General features: G+C 40.3%; 1 protein-coding gene across 3 annotated transcripts in view; it reads right to left on the bottom strand.

The window, feature by feature from the left end:
• Window positions 1-23,086, bottom strand: part of CDH20 (cadherin 20) — a 155,585-nt gene that overhangs the window by 74,784 nt on the left and 57,715 nt on the right. For all 3 annotated transcript variants that reach the window (XM_030189986.1, XM_030189987.1, XM_030189988.1), the window contains one exon: window positions 3,841-4,008. In XM_030189986.1, coding sequence (XP_030045846.1) covers window positions 3,841-4,008 — 168 coding nt within the window. The remainder of the gene's footprint in view (window positions 1-3,840; window positions 4,009-23,086) is intronic.

Raw genomic sequence — 23,086 nt, 5'->3', positions numbered from 1 at the left:
ATCCAAAGTTGTCAAAACACATGCGGATTGTAAAAAATTGCAGGAAGACCTTAGGAAACTGGAAGACTGGGCATCCAAATGGTGGTTGAAATTTAATGTGGACAAATGCAAAGTTATGCTCATTGGGAAGAGTTGGGACTTACCAGTTAGTGGTGATTTTCAGACTGTGCAAGAGGCAATTCCGTAAGTGGGGGATTCCTTTTATATGCCCCAATGTTGTGCGGTGAATCTGGGATTCTGCCCGGAACTTGTGGCCTGGATACTGGGTTAAGTGAACCATTGGTCTGCCCCAGTGTGGCTATTCTTATGTTCATATTTTATAACAGCATCTGACACCCAGATTCCATTATAAAATATTAGTGTAACTCCACATTGGCACCCCTTAATTTTTGTGCCTGCAGTTACACTGGCCATAGACCTGCAACAAAGGCACATATAACTTAAGGTCCTTTTACTAAGGTGTGCTAATGGATTTATTTTGCGCTAACGATTAGTGTCCTCTAAATGCCATGCAGCCCATAAGAATATAATGGGCTACATATTAGTGCACCTTTGGAAAAGGGACCCTTCTGGAAATTATGCATATAACTGGGAGCTCTGCCCATGCTCCGCCCACATGCACATCCTTTGCATTTGTGCACTATAGCATTTACATGTGCCCTTATAGAATAGCACTTAGGACACTTACCAGTGTGAGTGCTACCTTCCCCTGAATTTATATGCGCAAAGAGATGCAAAACCATGAACACCTAGTTACAGAACTGCCCTACACCTGAGTATGTGACCAGATAAGGTTAGAAAATAAGAAGCAACATAAAGCACTGTCAAGCTAGATGCAAAGCACTGATAAAGAAGGCTAAAAAAGAATATGAAGAGAAACTTGCCACAGAGGCAAAAACTCACAGTAACAACCTTTTCAGCTACATCAGAAGCAGAAAGCCTGCGAGGGAATCCATGGGACCATTAGATCATGAAGGAGCAAAATGGGGCAGTCAGGGAGGGCAAGGCCATAGCAAAGAAACTACTGAATGAATTCTTTGCATCGGTCTTTATGGAAGAATATGTAAGACATCTATCTGTATCAGAAATGGTTTTCGAGGGTGATAATGGGGCAAGAGTCCAATAAACAATGTGAATTTGACTGAATCTAATGATGGTAGTGAAAAGGAAGACCATATCCTATCTGCTGGTAGGCACATTGTAGATTTATTAAATAGGCTAAAGGGCTCATTTTCAAAGTACTGAGACATGCAAAAGTTCCATAGGTTACTACGGAGTTCATTTTCAAAGGAGAAAAATGTCCAAAAAGTGGCATAAAGCTGTATTTGGACGTTATTCTCACAAAACGTCCAAACTGGTATTTTCAAACCAATTTTTAGATGTTTTTCTATGAAGTCCATCAGAAGTGCATCCAAATCACAAGGGGGCATGTCAGGGGCATGTTAAAGGCAGGATCTGGGCTTTCCTAACACTTGGACATTTTTCAGCCATAATGGAACAAAACAAAACCGTCCAGGACTAAAACTAAGACGTTTTGAGCTAGACCTGTTTTTATAACGAATAAGGCACAAAAAGGTGACCCCCTAATACCCCCCCAGTGGTCACTGACCCCCTCCCACCCCCACAAATGTGAATACAAAGATGATTTAGCAATCTCTATGACAGCCTCACATGTTAGAGCCAGGTCTATTAGAGTAGCATGCAGGCCCCTGGAGTAGTGTGTATAGTGGTCAGTGAAGTGCACCATGGAATAGGGAACTCTGGTCCTTATTTCCCTCTACCTGTCACATTTGTGCTAGAAACTGTAAGCCCTCCAAAACTCACCAGAGACCCACTGTACCCTCATATAGGTGCCCCCTTCACCCATAAGGGCTATTGTCTACAGCTGTGGGCAGTGGGTTTTGGGGGGGCTCAGCAGACAAGGGAGCAACGGTGAGATGTGTTCCTGGGAGCATGTTTTTGAAGTCCACTACAAAAACACGCATCCCAGTCCAGTAGGGTGCCCCATTTATCTCCTGGGATGTCTGGGAGACCAGTCTGCTAAAAATGCTGGCCCCTCCTACATCCCAATGGCTTGATTTTCTATGTTTTTCACTTGGACATTTTTTTTTTAATGGCCAAAAAAACAAAACGTTCAAAGCACAAAACCTTGTTAGAAACAGTATTTTTGAAAACAAAAGATAGACATTTTTATTTTTGGAAAATGAACTTCTTTCTTCTCAGATTTTGGACTTTTTTTGCAAAATGTCTAAAGTCAGACTTAGACGTCATATCGAAAATGCCCTGCCACCTAACTTTGTAAGTCTAAGTGCTTAGAAAATACACCTCCACGACAATCATCCAAGGCAGAACTAGGCAATTTAGTTCGGCTCAGATTTTATCAATTTTCTGTGCACAATAGTTAGCAAGTTAGCCCACAGATAAGTACATAAGTATGGCCATACTGGGACAGACCGAAGGTCCATCAAGTCCAGTATCCTGTTTCCAACAGTGGCCAATCCAGGTCACTAGTACCCTGGTAAGATGGGATAGGTTCATTAATAGCTGATATAGACTGAGTATCTAGTATTGAATTAACAAAGGAATAAAGCTTCCTAATATGTAAGAAAGCTTTCCCGAATGACTGTACTTCAACTTTTAAACCCATCCACCTGATTATGGTCCTGATGATTGTTTTACCTTAGACTATATCTCCAAATCTTATTATGCACATCCCTCTATCTTTCCTTTCCGCCCTTCCTACCCCTTATCCTTCCCAATCTCTTTTCATTTTGCTATCCTATCTTTGTTTCGCTTCATATTCAACTCACATATCCTCAAAACCTCACAATTACTATGTTTACTACTATTACTTGTAATATTCTCTTCTAGACTTTGTAATTGTATTTACTATGTAGTCGCATTGAGCCTGCAATGTGTGGGAAAGTGCGGGGTACAAATGTAATAAATAATAATAATAATAATATAGAGGAACCACCTATGTGCTTTGTACTTTAAGAAGTTTTAGCTTTCTTGATTTTATGTCTGTATTCCTTGGATAATTTTTTCCAGGTAGACTTAATTTTCAGCAGTTTTAGACTTTGCCCAGATGTATTCATGACATCTACAACTCCTCTTCGCTTCTAGGAGTTCTTCTGTAAACCATGGAGATAATTTCTTAGTGGGCCTCAATTTTGTTCTTTCAAGCTCTATTAAGTCCAATATCCTTCTACTTGTGTTATCCCAAAATCGAAAGAAATCCAAAAAAGAAGAAGCTGTCAGTAGCTGGTCAAAAGGTATATGAGACCAGAATTCAGTAGTGTTAACTTTGCCCCTTGTACAAAGGTGGATCATTTGTTTACCGACTTGCTACAGTTACAGATTCTTTTTAATAAAGTGCTAGAGTCAACTTGCTGTGGTCAGACCAAGGAGTCGGACTACAGGTTATAATTTACCTCACAGTGATGACATTTTGCAAGTTCTGGCTATCTCTAAGTATCCTGTGGATTTTCCAAGGGCCTGCCAAAGAGATTTACTGTTTCTCCTTTGTCTTCAGTGGAACCAGATCTAGGTTGTCGTGGAAAACTCATTTTCAGAGTATTATCTATTTTCAGAAGTTGTAAGAAGCCAGCACCAAACTAACTTTTTTTTTTAACAACATTGACAACCAATCCCACATTTAAGAAAAGAAGTTTTGTTAGATCCTACAATATCTAATTTCTGAGATTTTACAGCATCAGAATCCAATGTGAAATTTCAAAAGTTGGGCAATGTAAGACCCCTCTTGTACATAAACTATAACTACAGAAACACTGTCCTTTCTCCTTTTCTTCAGTGATAAGATTAAAAATTCTTACTTACTTTGAAGAAACCTGGGTGGATTGTCATTGACATCACTCAGGGTGATATTGACAGTGGTGGTCCCAGCTAATCCTCCCAGTAGGCCACTCATATCTTTGGCCTGGATAATCACTTCATAGCACTCTCTTGCTTCTCTGTCCATGTTTGTTAGTGCAGTTCTTATTATGCCTGTGGAATTAGAATTACAAAAAAATGGAAATAAGATCAATTTGCTTCCATTTTGACTATTCACATAAGCAACTACAGTTGATATGTAGTTCATGGTTTATTTAACTTTATATATTACCTTTCCTTAGAAGATATCAATGTGGTTTACATCAAATCAGTGAAGTAGAGGGGAAATGATTGGAAATATCAAATTAACCAATATAAACTTTCTTTGAAGGAAGCACAGAGCAGTTACTATTGAAGATTGGCAGATCTAAATGGCATTGATCAGATGAAATTGTTTTGTATACTAATAAACTATTAAATTCCACCTTTTTTTAACACTTCAGACCACAACACTGAAATTAACATCTTATTTTGGAACTAAGATACTAGATTTACAAAGGCTTATGAGGAAAAGTGTTTAATATTATTGGCTGATAACCCAAATAGAGATATTCCTGCAGACAGATTACGGGAGGGATTTGTTCTAGTCTGTTCTTCAGTGAAGGAGTGTGCTGCCTCTCATTGTGATTTAGATCCCTGCCCTTTGCTTCTATTGAAGAATATTCCACCCAAATGCTTTGCATGGCTTATGGTCTGAATTGAACAAGTACTAACATTTAGGGCCCTGTTTACTAAACTGTGCTATAGGTGTGCTAGCGTTTTTAGCACACACTAAAAATTAGGAATATATGGGTGTCTCTTGCATTAGCACATGTTAAAAATGCTAGTGCATCTTATTAAACAGGGCCCTAAGTCTTAGGGAAGTCTTTCCCTTCAAGTATTAGGTCATATATTATTAATATATATACCAAAAAAAGTGGTGGCATTCTAATCTAGCAACGTTCTAGAAGGATCAATTTTCCCCCAAATCTCTCTTTATCAATCTTTCCTCTAGATGGATAAACTTGATAAATGGAAACAGATTTCGGATGACATAATAATTCTTAGATCTAAGAATTTGAAAGAATTATTATGTCCTTCCTTATTGCCTATATATGGAGATACGCCCTCTACCTTTGAAGGACATAAAAGATGTGGTAGCTGCTGTATGTGCGAGATCATGTTGGAAATAAGTGTATTTGTTCATCCGAAATCTTCACAAGAGTTTACCTTAAGAGTTAACACCAATTGTAAGTCCGATCATGTGGTGTACTGCTTGGTTTGCCCATGCAAGTTGTTGTATGAGGGACAGACTTCACGTATGTTATATGTCCGGCTGATTGAGCACCGCAGCGTGCTGAAAACAAAGAAAATAGCCACACCTTTTGCCCTCCACTGCAATGTAGCACAACACTCTTTTGCCGAACTGAGATGCTTTGTTTTACAACAGATTGAAGTTTCCCCGGTAAGAATTGGAGTTAACAGGAAGAGGATTTTGTTCCAGTCTGAACAGAAATGGATACATTATTTGAATTCACTGACTCCAGTGGGTTTGAATGGAAAAATTGAATGGGGTAATTTTTTCTAAATTTGAGATGTTTTAATTGTGGATGATAAGATATTTGCAAAAGGAAAGACATCCTGGGTTCTGTTTTTATGAAAGGACTGAATGAATGCAAGCTGATTGGTCAGGCCAACTCCTGGCGTCTGACGTAATAGAGCATTTAAACCTGAGAGGCCATTTTTACTCCAAGTTGGTCCGCTGGAGCTGTTTGTTTTTCTAGCTGAGGTGTCTGTAGAAAAACGTTTTTTTAAAAAGAAGAAAGTATTGCAATGTTATGCAAAGTTTAGAGCTAGGCTTTTATTAATATACTCTTTCTTTGTAGATTGACGCAGACCATATGACCCTGAAGCAGGTGACGAAACGTTGGCCACCATTGGTCATGGTCACGCTCAGCGTCAAATAAAGAAAAGACTGGACCCCTACAAAGCTAAGTAGCCTTTAAGTTTAATATTGCATATACTCATACATTGAATGAGAAGAAATTAGAAGATGTAAAATGAATAGGCAAAAAAGATAAAATTAAAAAATCAGAATGTATAGGGTATTGAACTGTTTAATAGCCTGGAGGTGTTTGCCAATGATGAAGCAGCCCAGCCCCCGTGAGCTTTGAAGATATAGAGCCGGGGGCTTCTTGAGGCAACACCTCTTCAATCTAAAGATTTAATCTTTGGTCAGAAAGAATGCCAGTTGTGCTTATGTACATCTCCTTCATAATCGAGTTTGTTACATAGACAGCAGAGTTAGAAGGAGATCACCTTCAGAATTTATTATAATTGACCAGTTAGTGTACATATTCAGCGGCACTAACCAGTTAAGTGCTGGTGAATATTGGCTGCCAGCTCATTCAGTAGGGTTTACTCTTTTGAATGTTGACCTCTTAGAATCTAATAGTCACTTTAAAACATTCTTTATAAATTAGAGCTGCACAACCCCCCCTATGATATAATCTAGGTAAATGTAAAAGCTTTTATCCTGGAGGATTTAATTCTAACAAAATTGGTCATAATTTAATGAAATCCAGGCCCCTACTATAAGAATCAGGCCTATCTGAGAGTTTTTGAGATCTCAAATCAAAAAAGACTTATTACAAATAGAGCGGGCATTCAGATAGGAACAAGCTATAGGTTGATAAAAAGGAGTATGAAGTTCAGAAAAAAAAATTCTTAAAAGAGCTAAGAAATCATAGATTAAAGAACAATATCTTGTTTTTTTCCCCAAGCCTATGTCCCTTAACCAATTTTGTCTCTTGCAACATGCTATGGGAACCATCTACCAGAGTTCTCAACATTACAACGAGATTTAATTTTAGAGCAGTGAATAGTTGGTACAAGCATGGGAACAGGGTTGGCATAATATGAACTACTTTCAGGTCCCTACCCAGTAAAATGCAGAGTACATAATATAAGGAAATAAAGCAAATATAAAATATAAAATGTTGATTTATAAAAGGATTGCACCAGCATTCTCCCCATTAAAAATGATGGGATGTTTTCCTTGATATATCAGGTGTAATTTTTGCACTAGAGAAAACATGGCATAAAATGTTAAGAAATTAGTTTAGAGCGGTTTAATATAATAATTATGGTGTCAATAATATTTGTTGTTATTAATATTTATCTAGCAATATCAGATGAATGCAACACTTTACAGGCACACTCTGTCTTCAAGAAACTTGTAATCTAATAAAGACAGAAAGACAAATATGCTGGGAAGGGGGAGGAGCATTTTGAGTTAAAAGAGTGGGGCCAACTGTAAAGGAAGAAAGGCATCTTGAGAGTCTCAGGGCTAAGATGGAAGGTGGACTCCAACTGAAGATAAGTCCTGTCCTACTCAATTAGATAAGTCAGCAGGAAGATGTTTCTCAGAAAAATAATCTATATTCTGTAAGATGAGATCAAGTCTTGGATGGGAAAGAAGGATGGGAGGGACCTTAATGTCATCAGCAGTTTAAAAAAATATGGTCTTCTCTGAAAACAAAAATTAGAATTATAGCAATCAAGAATTAAACTGCTTATTCACTTCAGCCTGTCTAACAGAAAAGTCGCCTGTAGGGAAATCTCAGATTCAGCTGATCCTCATATCTTACATTACTCTAAAGGTATAGGATTCCTTAGGCCTATTAATTCATAACTTGGACACTGAATTAAGAAGAAACTACCGTGCGAAAATCAAAGCATATTCTATAGCAATGTGCGTAACTTGATTGGTTAACTAAGTTATTCAGTACTGGTAATTGGATGTTAACAAGCAATTATCAGCACTAATTGACATTAAGATTTACACACACAACTCGCTAAGTGCTAATCGTGTAAATTCTAAGTTGCATAGTTGATAAGGGGACATGGCCATGGGTAAGATGGGGGCGTTCCTAAAATCTATGCGCATTATTATTGAATACATCCGCTCTGCGTCTAATTTAGGCATCAGGATTTACACCAAGTAAAATATGGCCTAATTGGACGCGATCAAATTTGGTCACATGAAGATGCGCGCAGCATAATTCTACATAACGCATGGAAAATTAAGCTTGTTCTATAAAATTTAGGCATACTGTAAAAAATACACCTAGGCGTATTTTTTTCTGTGCACGCTTTTCACGCACCATGTATGGAATATAGCCTAAAGTCTCTGGCAGACACAGCACATTTTAATCCTCGCTAATGAAGCTATTAGCTATTCTGTGCAAATGCAGAGATCTGCGCAGAAGACATGAAGGCTGAGCACAATGCGAGGGCTTTAATGTAAGGTCTAATGAGGCCTTAAAGCTTTAGGGGCAATTCTATAAACTGGCACATTAGTTTAGGTACCCCAAATGCTGTGTGCTTAGGGTTAGATTCAGTAAATGATACTGGCGCTGAATGGTATTCTATAACGGGCATTCTGGGATTGGCACACTTTATAGGATAGCACATAGTGCCAGGATTCATGCCCAACTTTGGGCACAAGGAGTTGCACCAACTGAAACCAGGTATAAATCCCAGTGCGCAAGTTGAGTGCAGATCCAGATTATTCTAGAACACTGCGTGCATTTTAAGGGAACACCCCTGACCCATGCCCCTCCAATGACCATGTCCCTTTGCAGATCCATGTGGAAACAGGTGCTATTCTATAAAAGGGTGTGTAAGTGTGCTCTCGTGCAGATCTGCTGTTTCTGCCATGTTTTGATGCCTTACATCTGTTAGAATGCTTTTCCTTGCCAAATAACACCTAACATTCAGCGTCATATATAGAATTCCCCCGTTACTGCCAATTCTGTATCAGCATTTTGGTATCAAGTTTCCATTATAGAATACTAGCCTATGTTGACATTAGTACACCCATGTTTAGGCACGCTCTCTTATTCCATGTCAACGGCAGGCATAAACTGACACATCTAACAGCACCAACTGATGTGTATAATTCGTGGTATTCTATAAACTACACGTGTAATTGGGAGACATGCCCATGGCCTGCCCATGTGTGAGCACTATGGACCACATTCTATAAAAGGTGCCTAAAACATCCAAAGCACATCAGTAATAGGTACAAATAAATCTTTAATGTAGGGTTACAACCCAGTAAAACGCCCACCACAGGCTGTGTTTTGCCCTAAAGGGCTGTGTCAGGGGCTATAAAATAATAAATAATAATCAAAATTACATATATAAAAGCATAAATACAAAGTAAAAACTAGAAAATCATGACATATAGAGATAAATATACATATATCTTATATTTATATATAACAATAAATATTATATAGGCCGAGCCAATAAATAATAAGATGTCATTAAAACGTAACTATAAATGATCATAATATACATATATAATATAGAAGAGTATAAATAGGACCAGGGCTTTTTTTGAGGGGGTACTCAGGCTCTACACTCCAATTCTGCCTTTTTATAGATTCCGTGACTGGTTCCAGGGGGTCTGGCTATTGTGGGGTGGGTCCCTCAGTGATCACTGCACCCCTGAAGGGTGGCCTGGCATTTGAGTACTGGCACCTTTTTTGCTAGAAAACACACACTGAATAAGACACATACCTATACTGTGATCTTCCTCACCAAATGGTTTAGATGGTGTGTACCCTAGTTCCACCATATACAACTAAAGAACAAAAAATGATAAATAGAAGGAAGCTACTAACCAATTACTTTGAAATGTTTATATGTTCTAACTATGACGTAATGACATTTTCTTGGCATATGAATTTTTTGTTTCCAGTGTATAAGAGGCGAGGTTCTTCCGTCTTTCAACAAGACCTTTCTGTTTGTGAAAGTTTGAGCATAAAGTATGGTGAAGCTGCCAGATTGAGCCTTGTATGGTCCCTGAAGCAGATATTCGAAATGGGGCACCTCATTGGACCAGTTGGCGTTTGAGAGTTTGAGATGTTTTTCAGCAGCAGTTATTCTACCTTTTAAGGTAAGTGTTTTTCAATTTGTTGCACTTTATAAATTTTTGATTGTGGGCTATTTTGAGTTATGGACATAGGACTGCGGGTGATTTCAGTTTATAATTTTCATTTTGGAGGAAATGAGATGTTTAATGATGTAATTAAATGTGTTGTTTAAAAGCTTTGTGCTCTACATACAGCTAAGCATTTTGAAGCAACTGGTGTTGCTCCTTCTTTGTAAAGTTACTGGAACAGCTTCCTCCATTCAACATTTAATTTATTTAGGGGTCCTTTGAGTGCACAGAAAAATGGGCTGTGCTACTGTAAACGCATGTTTTGGGTGCGCGCAGATCCATTTTTCAGGCCTTTTTAAATTTTTGCTGAAAATTGACATGCGGCAAAATAAAAATTGGTGCGCATCCATTTTGGGTCTGAGATCTTACCACCACCCACTGACTTAGCGGTAAGGTCTCACACATTAACCATGCGGTAATCATCTACATGCACAGAATGACGATTACTGCCTGGTTTCTGCCACGCGCCGGAAAATAAAAATTATTTTCCGGCACACGCAGCAGATGCGTATAAAAAGAAAATTACTGCCCAGGTCACACAGTAGCCAGGTGGTAACTCCAAGCTGACGTGTGTTGGTCGCACGTAGGTGCCTACGCGGCTTAATAAAAGGGCTCGTTAGCCCTGTGTCCACTGTATTGGGAGTTACAGGAGACTATTTTGTTTAGAGTTTAATATTCTATCTCTTGCATGGGAATAACATTGTCTGAAGTGATTATTATAGCCTCGGTATAGTCACGTACATTAAGCACATGTCTTCCTCTCCCCCACTGAGATACACAGCACTGCAATCTTAGCATACGCTATGAGTGGGATATAAAATACGCATACTTGATCCAGATCTGTCTTTGCCATTTTTAGGACACAGACCATAGAAGTCTGCCCAGCACTGGCCTTATTTCCCAACTGCTTGAGTTGCCATTGAAGCTCACTGTTGCCCATAACACCTCAATAGCCATGAGGTCATGTAAGTTTTACTTTGATTTCATTCCATTCTCTTTTTATCCTCCATGTTTATCCCACACATTTTTGAATTCAATTACCACCTCCACTGGAAAGGCATTCTACGCATCTGCCACTCTCTCCATGAAAAAGATTTCCTGATGCTACTCAAGTTTTCCAGCCTACAACCTCAATTCAACCCCTGGTTCTACTGCTGCCCTGTCTCTGAAAAAGATTTGTTTGTACATTAATATCTGTTAAGTATTTAAATAGCTGTATCATATCTTCCCTATCCCACCTTTTCTCCAGAGAATACATATTCAGGTGTGTTGAACTGAATGCACATATCATCTGCATGTACTGTATCATTGAATGCTTTTCTGTGAATAAAATATTTACATTTTGAGGGTAATTCTATAAGGAGCTGCCAATAAATGCCAGCATTGTAGTCTTTTACGAGCATACACAAACATATATGCATGTAAATGAGAATATTTCAGCTACAGTGGAGGAGTGGAGGAGTTGTCTAGTGGTTAGGGTGGTGGACTTTGGAACTGAGTTCAATTCCCGGCACAGGCAAGCTCCTTGTGACTCTGGGCAAGTCACCTCACCCTCCATTGTCCACATTACAAATGTAACAAAACAAACACATTCTTTGTCTATCTTCAATGATGTATTCTTTGCAGGTCTAGGTGGAGTGTGGCTGCAAATAACTAATCATTACTACAATTCTAGATCAAACTACATTATTTTTTCACATGCTTAAGTTCTTAGGGTCAGCATACTAAATGTTGTTTAATTTTCAACCAAACTAAGCTTTGTGCATAATTCATTTGTTGCATAGCAAATACCAAACTTGTACGCGAGAGGACTGGAAAACTTCTTTCATTAGGTCTAAAGAAAACCATTCATTCAGTTACTGCCTTTCACAAAGGTGATTCTTGCTTTCAGTTGTAAAAAGAGACACAGAATACAGATGTTTACACAATGTGATCAATATTCAAAAAGGAATATGTGTCACTGGCAGCCACTGACCACATAAACCCGCTATCCATATAGTTTCAAAATGTTATATGGACAGCATGGGTTGCATATTTGCCTGACTGTTCCCATAGTATTTGTAAAATTTAGGGGCAGAGAGAGCGTGGAGCCTGGGCAGGACAAAGATTATCCATACAGCAGTGATGTTCAGCTGCTATCCCCCAGATTCTATATAGCGCGCCTAGAAATTTGCGCAGACATCCAAGTGTATTCTGTAACAACGTGCGTAACTTAATTGGCTTAACAAGCCACTCAGCGTTGATTACAGCACTTAACAAGCAATAATGAGCACTAATTGGCAATAATTAGAATTTGCACACACAACTCGCTAAGTGTATTCTGTAATGCAGTGCGCCTAGTTTCTAATGTGCACAGCCAAAATGGGGCGTGGTTATGGCCTTAAATATAATTAGGGACTGCTCCATATGAAGATGGAGAGAGAGAGAGGGTATTCCATAACATTCGGTCTATAATGCTTAGAACTATTTTTCTCTATGTGTAATGTTACATGCATTCAAACAATACTTTATCTGATTATAAAAGCCCTTTCATTGTATATACAATTGTCAGCTCCAAGGGTTTGTATGCTGCCTTGTGAGACATCCCTCGAGGTCCATGCTGGGGGCCCCCTGAAATCTCCATATAATACTAGGCCCTCAACTCCATCTTATAGAAACTCCCACCTATGTGTAGGGGCACCCCCAAAGTATGGGCATGAGTCATGGGGTGATGTGCAGCCACTGCCATCAGTGAAGGCCATAAAACAGCTAGCATCAGTACCCAACAGATAGATGCCACCACCTTTTCGTTTGGAAAATGACTTTCTTCTGGGGGTCCCAGCAGAGGTGGCCAAAAGGACGGGTGGCTCCAACAGGGTCCCCTGCCATCTCTCACCTAACTATAGGACACATAGGCATAGGGACATACACACACCCACATTCCTGACAAAAACGGAAACAACGGCCCCATCCAGGAACAGCTCAGTGCCATACTACCTCACCCAGGGCCCTCCAGCAGGGCCAGAACCTTTCCTGCATGACCATAGCCAGATCACCATTTCAGGGGACAAATAGCTCTGATATCATTGCCTCCACAGTTCCCTGCTATATCATCTCATTGGTGCTGTACCTCATACATGTCCCCAGGTAACAACAGTTGTCCCTATCCCTGACTTCCAAGAGTCAGCTGCACTAAAATGCAAGCAATGCAGGATGTGATGATTAGAGAGTTGCACGGGGACAGAAATCTAACCCATCCCTGCCCATTCCCATGGGAATCTAAGGCGACCTTGCTCATCCGTGTGTGGAATGTAACCCATCCCAGCTGCAAGTAATCTCCTCCATCCCAGCTCCGGGCCTGCCCAACCTTTGTCGTGCCACAGTCACTTTGACCCCCCCCTCCCCAAAGAAAGCCAGATTCTACAAGCAGTAAAGATTCTAGTAAAAGTAACATAAATCATTTTCTTCTGTATTCTGCTAAAACAGCAGATGTACAGATTAGCAGGACCCCAAGTGGTCCAAAACAAGTAAAGTCAGAAACAACACGGTTTATACTTAATTGTTCAACCACCCTTAAGAATCACTTTTGGGTTTAAAAAGCAAAACCATGTGCATGTAAGGACTGGATTAATGAATTAAAGCAAAGTTTAAAGCAAATGCCCTTAATATGTAATATTTGGTAGCAATAATGAAACAGTGATAGAATATTCACATAGCAAGCAGCCTGAGGCAACAGATTTATTTTCCACTGAACATAATTAACTTTGTATAAACTTGGCTGCTAATACTGTGCTGAACTGGACAATGTTGGCACATTTAGACTGATGGACAGAACTTCTACATGAAGGAAACCCTTCCCTCATTATTCAATACCTTTCTGTGAACTAGTAGTAATAAGTGCATTTTTATAATATACCACTGCAATTCACAAAACAAAAGGAGCAAATTCCCACATGCTATCCTTTTCTTTTAATGTAGGCACAGGGGAAAAAAAAAGATTTTAAACACTCCCAGGTTTCAACCTAATTCATGTTTAATGTGGGATATAAATGTAATAAATAGGTAAATAAATAGAAAGTCTGAATGTTGAGCACCTGATTCTCATAACATGATATCTGTTTTAGTGGCCTATTACCAGGATAGAAAAAAATCTCTGCAAGAATGTAACAGTGTTAGGGTGTCCCTTTAACTACTCCTCCAAAATGACACACTGATTATAATTTATAAACAAATTACTACTCTACCTATGAAAAAATATTCTGTTATTATACTTCCTCTGTGTACATCCGTATGCTACTCAAGTCAGTATGTTTGAAAATATAAGTGAGATTAAGTAAAAAAAATGCTACCAACAATAAAGAACAACGTGGATGCTTCTGGGCAGGAAAGGTCCCCACGCTTTCCTGCCCGCTGCCGCTGATCCTCTTGTCACTTGTTAAAATGGCCACTGAGACTGCCGCTTGAAGTCTCAGCAGCCATCTTAAACAAGCGGTGGCACCGGCGAAAGGATCAGCGGCAGCTTTCAGGAAAACACGGGGACCTTTCCTGCCCTGAACCAAGCCACTAGACCACCAGGGTGATGCGAGGTATGTGTGGGGAGGCCATCCAGGGCTGGAGGAGAAGTGAATGGGAGAGGGGGCAAAGGATGGGGCGGGGCATATTAGCATATTCATTTGTATATATATATATATATATATATATATATATATATGCAAATGAATATGCTAATATAGAGGAAGGAAGGAAGGAAGGGAGAAAGAGCTGGCTTTTTTGGGAATAACCATAATGAATATGTATGAGATATCTCATACATATTCATTATGGTTATTCTCAAAAAAGCCAGCTCTTTCTCCCTTCCTTCCTTCCTTCCTCCTTATCCAGAACTCTCTCTTCCCCGCCAGTAGAATTTCTCCACCCCCTTTCCCATACCATACCAGTGTAGACCTTAGAAATGCATAAGCTCTACATGTAGGTCTTTCAAGAGGTAGTGTTTCATGATTTAGGCTCTACACCCTTTCTGATGTTTTGGTGCCACCTCAGAAAGGCCAACACACAATCTCTTCACTGCAAAACACTATACACAAACTTGTGCAAAAACACACACATAACCTTACCAAACCATAACAGCACTAATTGCAAGGACAGGGCGAGCTACACTTTATTCCAAGGCAGCACTGTAATTACACCGGGCTCTAAAACACCAGTATATTACCTAGTGAAAAAAAACCAAAACAAAACAAAAAGGGCTGCAAATACTACACGCTAGCAGAATATTGCACCTTGATCACACATGAAAAACACATGACACAACAGATATGACAAAAGGAACTAGAAATAAAAAAATATGAAGGCAAAATACTGAACTGGAAAGATACCTCAAGAAGTCAGACTCAGCATGCAGCAATACTAGAAAAATTGAAACTTACATACAAAATATCACAGATGCACATTTCTAAAAGCTGACATATTCCAATTAATAAATTTGGAATAAAATACTTTTTTCTATCTTTGTTGTCTGATCATTTAGTTTTTCTATTTGCTTTGGTCCCAGTGACTTCTGTTTTATACAGAGTCTTCTTTCCATTTGATATTTTTTTCTCTCACCATGTTCACCATCCTTCCTGTGTCCTTATGCGTCCTGTCTACCATCTGTAGCCCTGTCCCTCTCCTTCCTCCAGTTTCAACATCTGCCCTCAAAGTGTTCCTATCCAGCCCTTAAATGCAGCAGTTTCCCCTCCATCCATATCCAGCATTTCTTCTCACTCCCCTCCCCTCCATCCATGTGCATGTACTTCCTCTGTCTTCCCTTCCCTCCACCCACATCCAGCATTTCTCTTCTCCTTTCCCCCTCCATCCATGTGCATCTCCTTCATCTTTCCTTCCCTCCATCCTTGCGCAACATTTCTCCTCTCTTAACTGCCCTCCACTTCATCCACGTCTAGTATTTCTTCTCTCTTCCCTCCCCTCCATCCATGTGCATCTCCTTCCTGACTTCCTTCCCTTCCATCCATCCATGTCCAGCAACTCTCCATTCTCCCTTGCCCTCTCCTCCATCCACCCATATCCAGCAAATTTCCTCTCCCCTGCCCCCTCTACTCATCCATCCATTCATGTCCAACAATTCTCCTCTCTCCCCTGCCCTCTCCTCCATCCACCCATATCCAGCAAAATTCCTCTATCCCCTGCCCCAATTCATCCATCCATGTCCAGCAATTCTCCTATCCCCTACCGTCCCCTCCATCCATGTCCAGCAACTCTCCATTCTTCCCTGCCCTCTCCACCATCCATCCATATCCAGCAAATTTCCTCTCTCCCCTGCCCCCTCCATCTCCTCTCCTCTCCATGTCCAGCAATCTCTTCTCTCCCCTGCCCTCCCCTCCTCTCCATATCCAGTGATCTCTTCTCTCCCCCTGCCCTCTCCTCCTCTCCATGTCCAGCGATCTCTTCTCTCCCCCTGCCCACCCCTCCTCTTCTCTCCAGCGATCTCTTCTCTCCCTCTGATCTCCCCTCCTCTCCATGCCCAACGATCTCTTCTCTCGCCTGCCCTCCCCTCCTCTCCTCTTCATGTCCAGAAATATCTTCTCTCCCCCTGCCCTTCTCTCCTCTCCATGTCCAGTGATCTCTTCTCTCCCCCAGCCATCCCCTCCCATCCATGTCCAGCAATTTTCCCTGCCCTCCCTTAGCTCCCCAACTGTCCTCCTCTCCGTTCCTTACCCCCCCCCCCCCCCCGGCGCATTTAACCTTTTTATTTTCAGTGGCAGCGACGGCAGTGAAGAAGAAAGCACTGCGGGCTCACCTCCAGCTTCTCCCTTTCCTCACAGTGTCCTGCCCTCGCGGAAACAGGAAATGCATCATTGCAGAAGGCGGGACACTGTGTGAAGGAAGGGAGAAGCTGGAGGCGAGCCCGCAGTGCTTTCTTCTTCACTATCATCGCTGCCACTGAAAATAAAAAGCTTAAATGCGCCGGGGGGGGGGGGGGGGGGAAAGGAATGAAGAGAAGGACTGTTGGTCGGGGAGCTGAGAGCAGGACAGAGGGAGAGCTGCTTGCAGCGTTGCGGCGGCCCTGCATTTGGGGGGGCACCCCCAAACTACGCCCATGCATTATCGGCAATAAACGTTCATCATGTAACACGACCTACGTCACACACACGAAGTTTACCCCTCTGGGAACGTCTTCTTTTTGGCAGCTAGTGGACTTGGGAATTTTTTTTCTGTTGATTTGATTATACACTTTGGATGGTTTTCTGCATTAAATACATTTCTCTGCCTGTTAAGCTATTTTTTTGGAAAAAATTTTTTTTTTTTTAAATGGGCCCCTTATTATCCCAAAGAGGGAGAATGAAGGCCAGAGTGTGATTTTTCAGGCAGATTATCCAGGGTATAAATATGTAAAGATATGAGTATGATATTGCTTTCAAAATTAAACTACAAAGTAGTAAATTTAAAACAAATTGGAGAAAATATTTCTTCACTCAACATGCAATTGAACTCTGGAATTCATTTCCAGAGAATGTAGTATAAGCAGTTGAATTAGTGGGGTTTAATAAAGGTTTGGATGGCTTCCTAAAGGAAAAGTCCAAAGACCATTATTAAAATGGACTTGGGGGAAAATCCACTGCATATTTCTAGGATAAGCAGCATAAAATGTTTTGTAGTTTTTGGGGATCTTGCCAGGTACTTGAGACCTGGATTGGTCATTGTTGGAAACAGGATGCTGGGCTTGATGGACATTCGGTCTGTCCCAGTATGGCAATACTTATATACTTATGTAAATTAAAGGAATACCCGTGAGCTGCCCATGACATTTCTATGCCTGCACCCCTATTTGGAGCCATGCGCCCTGTGCCTACATTTACATGCATAAATTTTAATTAAATCAAATTAGCACCAATAATTGCTATTTAAAATCTCAATTATTGGTGCTAATTGGCTTTTTATTTAATTGAATTGGGCATGCACCCACTTTTATAGAATTCATAAGTACATAAGTACATAAGCAATGCCACACTGGGAAAAGACCAAGGGTCCATCGAGCCCAGCATCCTGTCCACGACAGCGGCCAATCCAGGCCAAGGGCACCCGGCGAGCTTCCCAGGGGTCAGCACACAACGGTAAAGAGGATGCACATATGGATGAAGCATGGGCATGTCGCCAAACGATACACACAACTTACAGAATACTATCAGTTGCACCCATTGCATGGCACTTTTAGGTGTGCCCATTTACACCAGCCATTGACCTGTTATAAGTGGTGTGCCTACCTTTTGGAGTGCCAATGCAGCTTTGTGCTAGTATTGAATAACAGCTTTGATGCACTCTTAAAGCCATGATAGAACTGGTGCTAAACATGCCCCATTTTGGTGCCTAAAAGAAAGTCCTACCGTGCCAAAGAAGAAAGAGGAGAGTATTTCTACATAAATCAGAAACAACGTCCAAAGGAGTAGAGGATGACACATGACTCCGCATGTGAAAGGAGAACAGATAAAATTTATTCATAAGCACCAAAGCTTGACCTGACACGGGTCTGTGTTTCAGCGGAAAACACCACCTGCATAGGGCAGAGGCATAGCTACGGGTGGGCCTGGGCGAGGCCCAGGCCCATCCAATCTCGGCTCAGGCCTGCCCACACAGTTTTAAGCGTGGTTGAATTAAAGCGCGCAGAGCAAAGCCAAAGCAGCAGCCTTTCACTAATTCATTTCTACCGTCGTCGCGCCGTGGCTCGCTCAGCTGATTTCCCAGTCCCACCTACCTTTTGGGCAGACTTGGCACAGTAGTGAGTCGACTCGACACTGAATAAACATGGTTGCAGCTCTTGACTTCGTGGTGACCTGCAGCGTGCGTGACATCCTCTTCCTTCTCAGCCCCCTGCATGCTGATGACTCATGTTCCATCCCGTGAGGCATGCTAAGCCTCGTTCTCGCGGCTCGTCATCTTCTCAATAGGCTAAAAAATAGCTGCAGGCACTGGGAGTTGGGACCACGTGGCACTGTCTGCTCCTCCTCCCCCCGGGCCCAGACCGCAGTGTCACTGCCAGATGGAAAGGCCGGTGCCGCCTGGGTGTGTAGCAGCAGGCGCGGCTTCTTAGCTCTCTTACATTGTGCCTTAGTGCAGTAGCATTCTCCAGCATCCCAGAAGTGCCCAACGGTGGGCCACAACACACTCTGCTTGAGTCAGCTAAAAGAGCCAGGGTGTTCTGTACCACTTGGCAGTTGCAACTTTACTGCAAGCAGCTGCCCAGCACTGCAGGTAATAAAATTTGAAATACTTTTTATTTTTGCAGTTACATTTGGGAAATTATTTGAAAGCAATGATTTTGCCACAAAAGGACTACAGAGTGCCATGTTGTCTGTTACAGATTTCATTAATCTTATAGAGTGTCTAAAAGAAGCTTTTGTTCAGTTTAGGGAGAACACATCAAATGACTGATAAATTTCTTAAGTTAACAGAGGATCTCATGGAGAAATATCATATTGAAAAGTGGGATGTTTCTTCCTCTCGAAAGACAAAGCTACCTATAAAGTTTGGTGATTCATTGTTTTTTTCCACTTTGGGTAAATCTTCTTCTGTTCAAAGCAAAGAAGATTTGAGACATCTATGGAATGAGATAATTGACTGCCAGCTAAGTGAACTGAATAATTGTTTTCAAGATGATGCTTTTGAAATGATGACTGCTTCTACTGCTTGTATCCCAACATCTGAGGCCTTTGGCCAAAAAGAGAGTCTACTGCCCCCGTGCACTTTATAAGGCATTACCATAGAGGAAGCTGAATTAACAGTGTTTGTTCAGCATCTAAAACGCAAAGTAGCAGAAGGTATAAATTTTCCATCTTTAATCGAAGTACTAGACTACTGCAATGTGGGCATTTTCCCAAATGTCAATACACTTTTAAGAGTACTTATCACTCTGCCGATGTCAACTTGCACTGTGGAACGACTGTTTTCAACTATAAACAGGATCAAAACGGCATCATGAGCCTCAATGCTCACCAGTCGCCTCCAAAATCTGTCACTGTTATTTGAAAGAAAACTGTGTGGTTCATTGGACTATGACAGAATTATTGATATATTCAACACCAAAAGACGGCGCCTCATTCTTTAGTGAGCATAGTTTCTCAACTTAATTTGCTAGATACTATTATACAGCTTTGGAATTGTACATTAGCACCAAATTCCAATTTACTTTATCTAAAACATTACTAATGCTGCCCACAAGGTACTTTTATAAGCCTATATACAGAGGCTCTTAGCTTTTGAGAAGGCCAAGCTGACTATAGAGGATATACCTTTTGTCAGTCCCTATTAGATGTGCTCCTTATTTAAACTGTATTTGATTTTTTTTCTTTGTCTCACTACACCAACCACATATGTAAAAAATGTGTTTTGCCCCACAACACAATATGCATTCTGTTTTTGTATTAAAGCACACTGCACTGTTCTTTTTAAATAGTTACACTTCTTGAGTGCATGTAACCACACTTGCACTTTCTACGTTTGATAAATAAGAGATGGCTTTGTTCTTGGTTTTTTTTTTTTTTTTACAAATGCCCCTGTCGTAGCCTTCAGGCGAAACGTGGTCATGTTGGATCATTTTCACTAAAGTTTTTTTGGTTTGTTTTTCATCTGTGATTCGTTCTGTTCTTTCATATATGTTTCTTATAAAGCAAAGTTGAAGAATATGTGCCAAACTGTGGCAATTTTATTTTGTCAGCATCAGAATAGAGAGAAAGCAGTAGAGCCAAAGGAAGGGAAACAGACTTCAAAGGTTTTCTTCCTGTTTTGCTTAATCAAGCATTTACATTTGTTATAAGCAAAGTATATGCCATTGCTGTAATTATACTGTTATGTGTGTTTAGACATATTTGCCATTATAGGAGACATATCTGATCAAGTTTGATATATATATATAGTGCCCACCAATATTAGCTCTGGGCCCAGCCAAAATGTCAGGTCTGGCTGTGGCACTGGCATAGGGGTCTAAAAATAATTATTGCAAAAAAAAAATGGTTATATAAAGAAAGCATGTACATAAATAATACAATTTACCAAAACCAGGCTAGAATTTTATAAGAAACAAATCATAAAAAGTGGACCTGTAAAAGTGCACAATTTTTCATTAGTGTGATTACCCCAATCTGTTTCCATTCATTTCCAAACTTCAGAGATTCTATAATAGTCAAATGTTTCTCATGAAGTAATACTATGTCTGCTTTTTCTTTGCTAAGATATTGCAGCAGTTTCTTTCTCCTTATGGGGGTGAGTCATTCCATCAATCTTAAAAGAGAGAATCTCAATGTCCAAAGTCTCTTAAATGGAAGTGCATTTGCCCTAATTATTATAAGCACTATGGCAAAATGTTTGCAATATACGTTCACTCCATATTGAAATCTCTTCCTCAAGAACAAATTATAAAAATCAAATATAAAAGAAAACAACAACTTAGCAAACATGCCTTGCTCAAACATATGTAATTTTGTGGCAGGTTAAGCAGCCAAGCTGCTCTGCAGATACAGCATCTGTTCATAAATTGTAATTGCTTGCCTACAATTTGTTTGTATTGTTCAAATTCGTGCATGTTAATTATCGCTTTTCTCTTTCAAACTCTTGTCAATCATATTTCCACATGTATCCAGATGTTCACTAATGTTTATTAACCTTACGATTTAAACTACAGTTATTTGTTACTTTTATACTTCTCATATAACATTCATTTCAAATAGTCATCCTTAGCATCAGGCTCAGAGCACTGCAATCTCCATAATCGAAGCAGGGAACGTGATCATAATTACTGAAAAAATGAAATAAAAGTAAAGTTTTGTTTACACTTTCAAAGTCATATCATATTCAGGTTGGCCTTCCTCATATTTAAAATCTTGTCTCACACTGTTGATAAATATGATTTTGCTTATTGGAGTGCCACCTTCACTCTTATTTTCCCATATAGAATCAGAGTGGGGTCTCAAGCAAGGAATTATTACTTAAGTCTGAATCTGCTATTATAGTCATGCTTTAGCATGTATTAGTGTGGAGATATAACGGACCACCGTACCCTGAGGTAGGTCTTCGAAACGACGGCCATCGTAGGTCGGTGTTTGACGGAATCCGCACAAAGCGATATAAAGACTAACACCACTTAAAGCTAAGTAAATCATTATCGGTGTGAGTTTTTGTAACTAAGAGAAAAAACAGTTACTCTGAGATAGAATTGGTGATTTAAAGAGGTTTTAAGGCCAATGATGAAGAAGTCCAGTTCTCCGAAGTAAATTATGAAAATTATAAAAATATTTACCGGAGGCTTTTTGAGGCCTTTCCTCTATCTAAATACTCTATTTTTTCACAAATGTTAAAATCTGTGTATACTATTATTCTTTGATGCCAGATATACAAATCTCCTTACCTTGGCTTGATATTTGATATCTGATACCTACACAGGGGGATTACCTCTTTTTTGTGTATGATTATAGTCATAAAGAAATAAGGTAATTTAGAATGTGTTATTGAAAATGTGCTGCTTTGTTGAATATATTTCCATTGGTTAAATATATGTGACTTCTCATGTTGTTGATTTAAGAGTCATACAAATCACGAAAGATAAACTCAAATCTAATGGTATGTGCCTGTAATAAGCTTCTTATGTGGTATGTGCCTGTAATTGGCATTTTACGCATGTAGACCATTACCACCCAGTTACCGCGTGAGACCTTACTGCTAGGTCAATGATTAGCGGTAAGGTCTCAGACCCAACATGGACGCGTGACAATTTTCAGTTTGCCGCACATCCATTTTCGGCAAAAATTTTAAAAAAGCATTTTTTACAGATGAGCTGAAAAATGATTCTGCACAGGCACAAAACACGCATCTACACTACCACTAGTCATTTTTCAGCGTGCCTTTGTAAAAAGGCCCCTATCCAGCTTATAATCGAAAGTGATTGCCGGCCATCTTCCGACACAAATCGGGAGATGGCCGGTGATTTCTTAAAAGTGGCGAAATCGGTATAATCGAAAGCGGCATTTTTGACAGCATCACCGCTTTCCCGTCGCCTCGCTGGCGAAAGTTCAAGGGGGCGTGTTGGTAGATTAGCGAAGGCGGGACATGGGTTCCTAGGAATAGGACTCACCCGCGCCCTCTTGTCCGTTTGAAGGAGGAAGGAGCTGCCATTGGTGGTGAGCTGCGACGGTGTCATTGGTCTCCGCCGTGGGTGGATGGTCCGGGTCGACTGTG

The sequence above is a fragment of the Microcaecilia unicolor genome, chromosome 1 (genome assembly GCF_901765095.1).
Source record: "Microcaecilia unicolor chromosome 1, aMicUni1.1, whole genome shotgun sequence".
Lineage (NCBI taxonomy): Eukaryota > Metazoa > Chordata > Amphibia > Gymnophiona > Siphonopidae > Microcaecilia > Microcaecilia unicolor.
The sequence above is the reverse complement of the archived record's forward strand: the minus strand, read 5'-3'. Positions and strand labels throughout refer to the sequence as shown.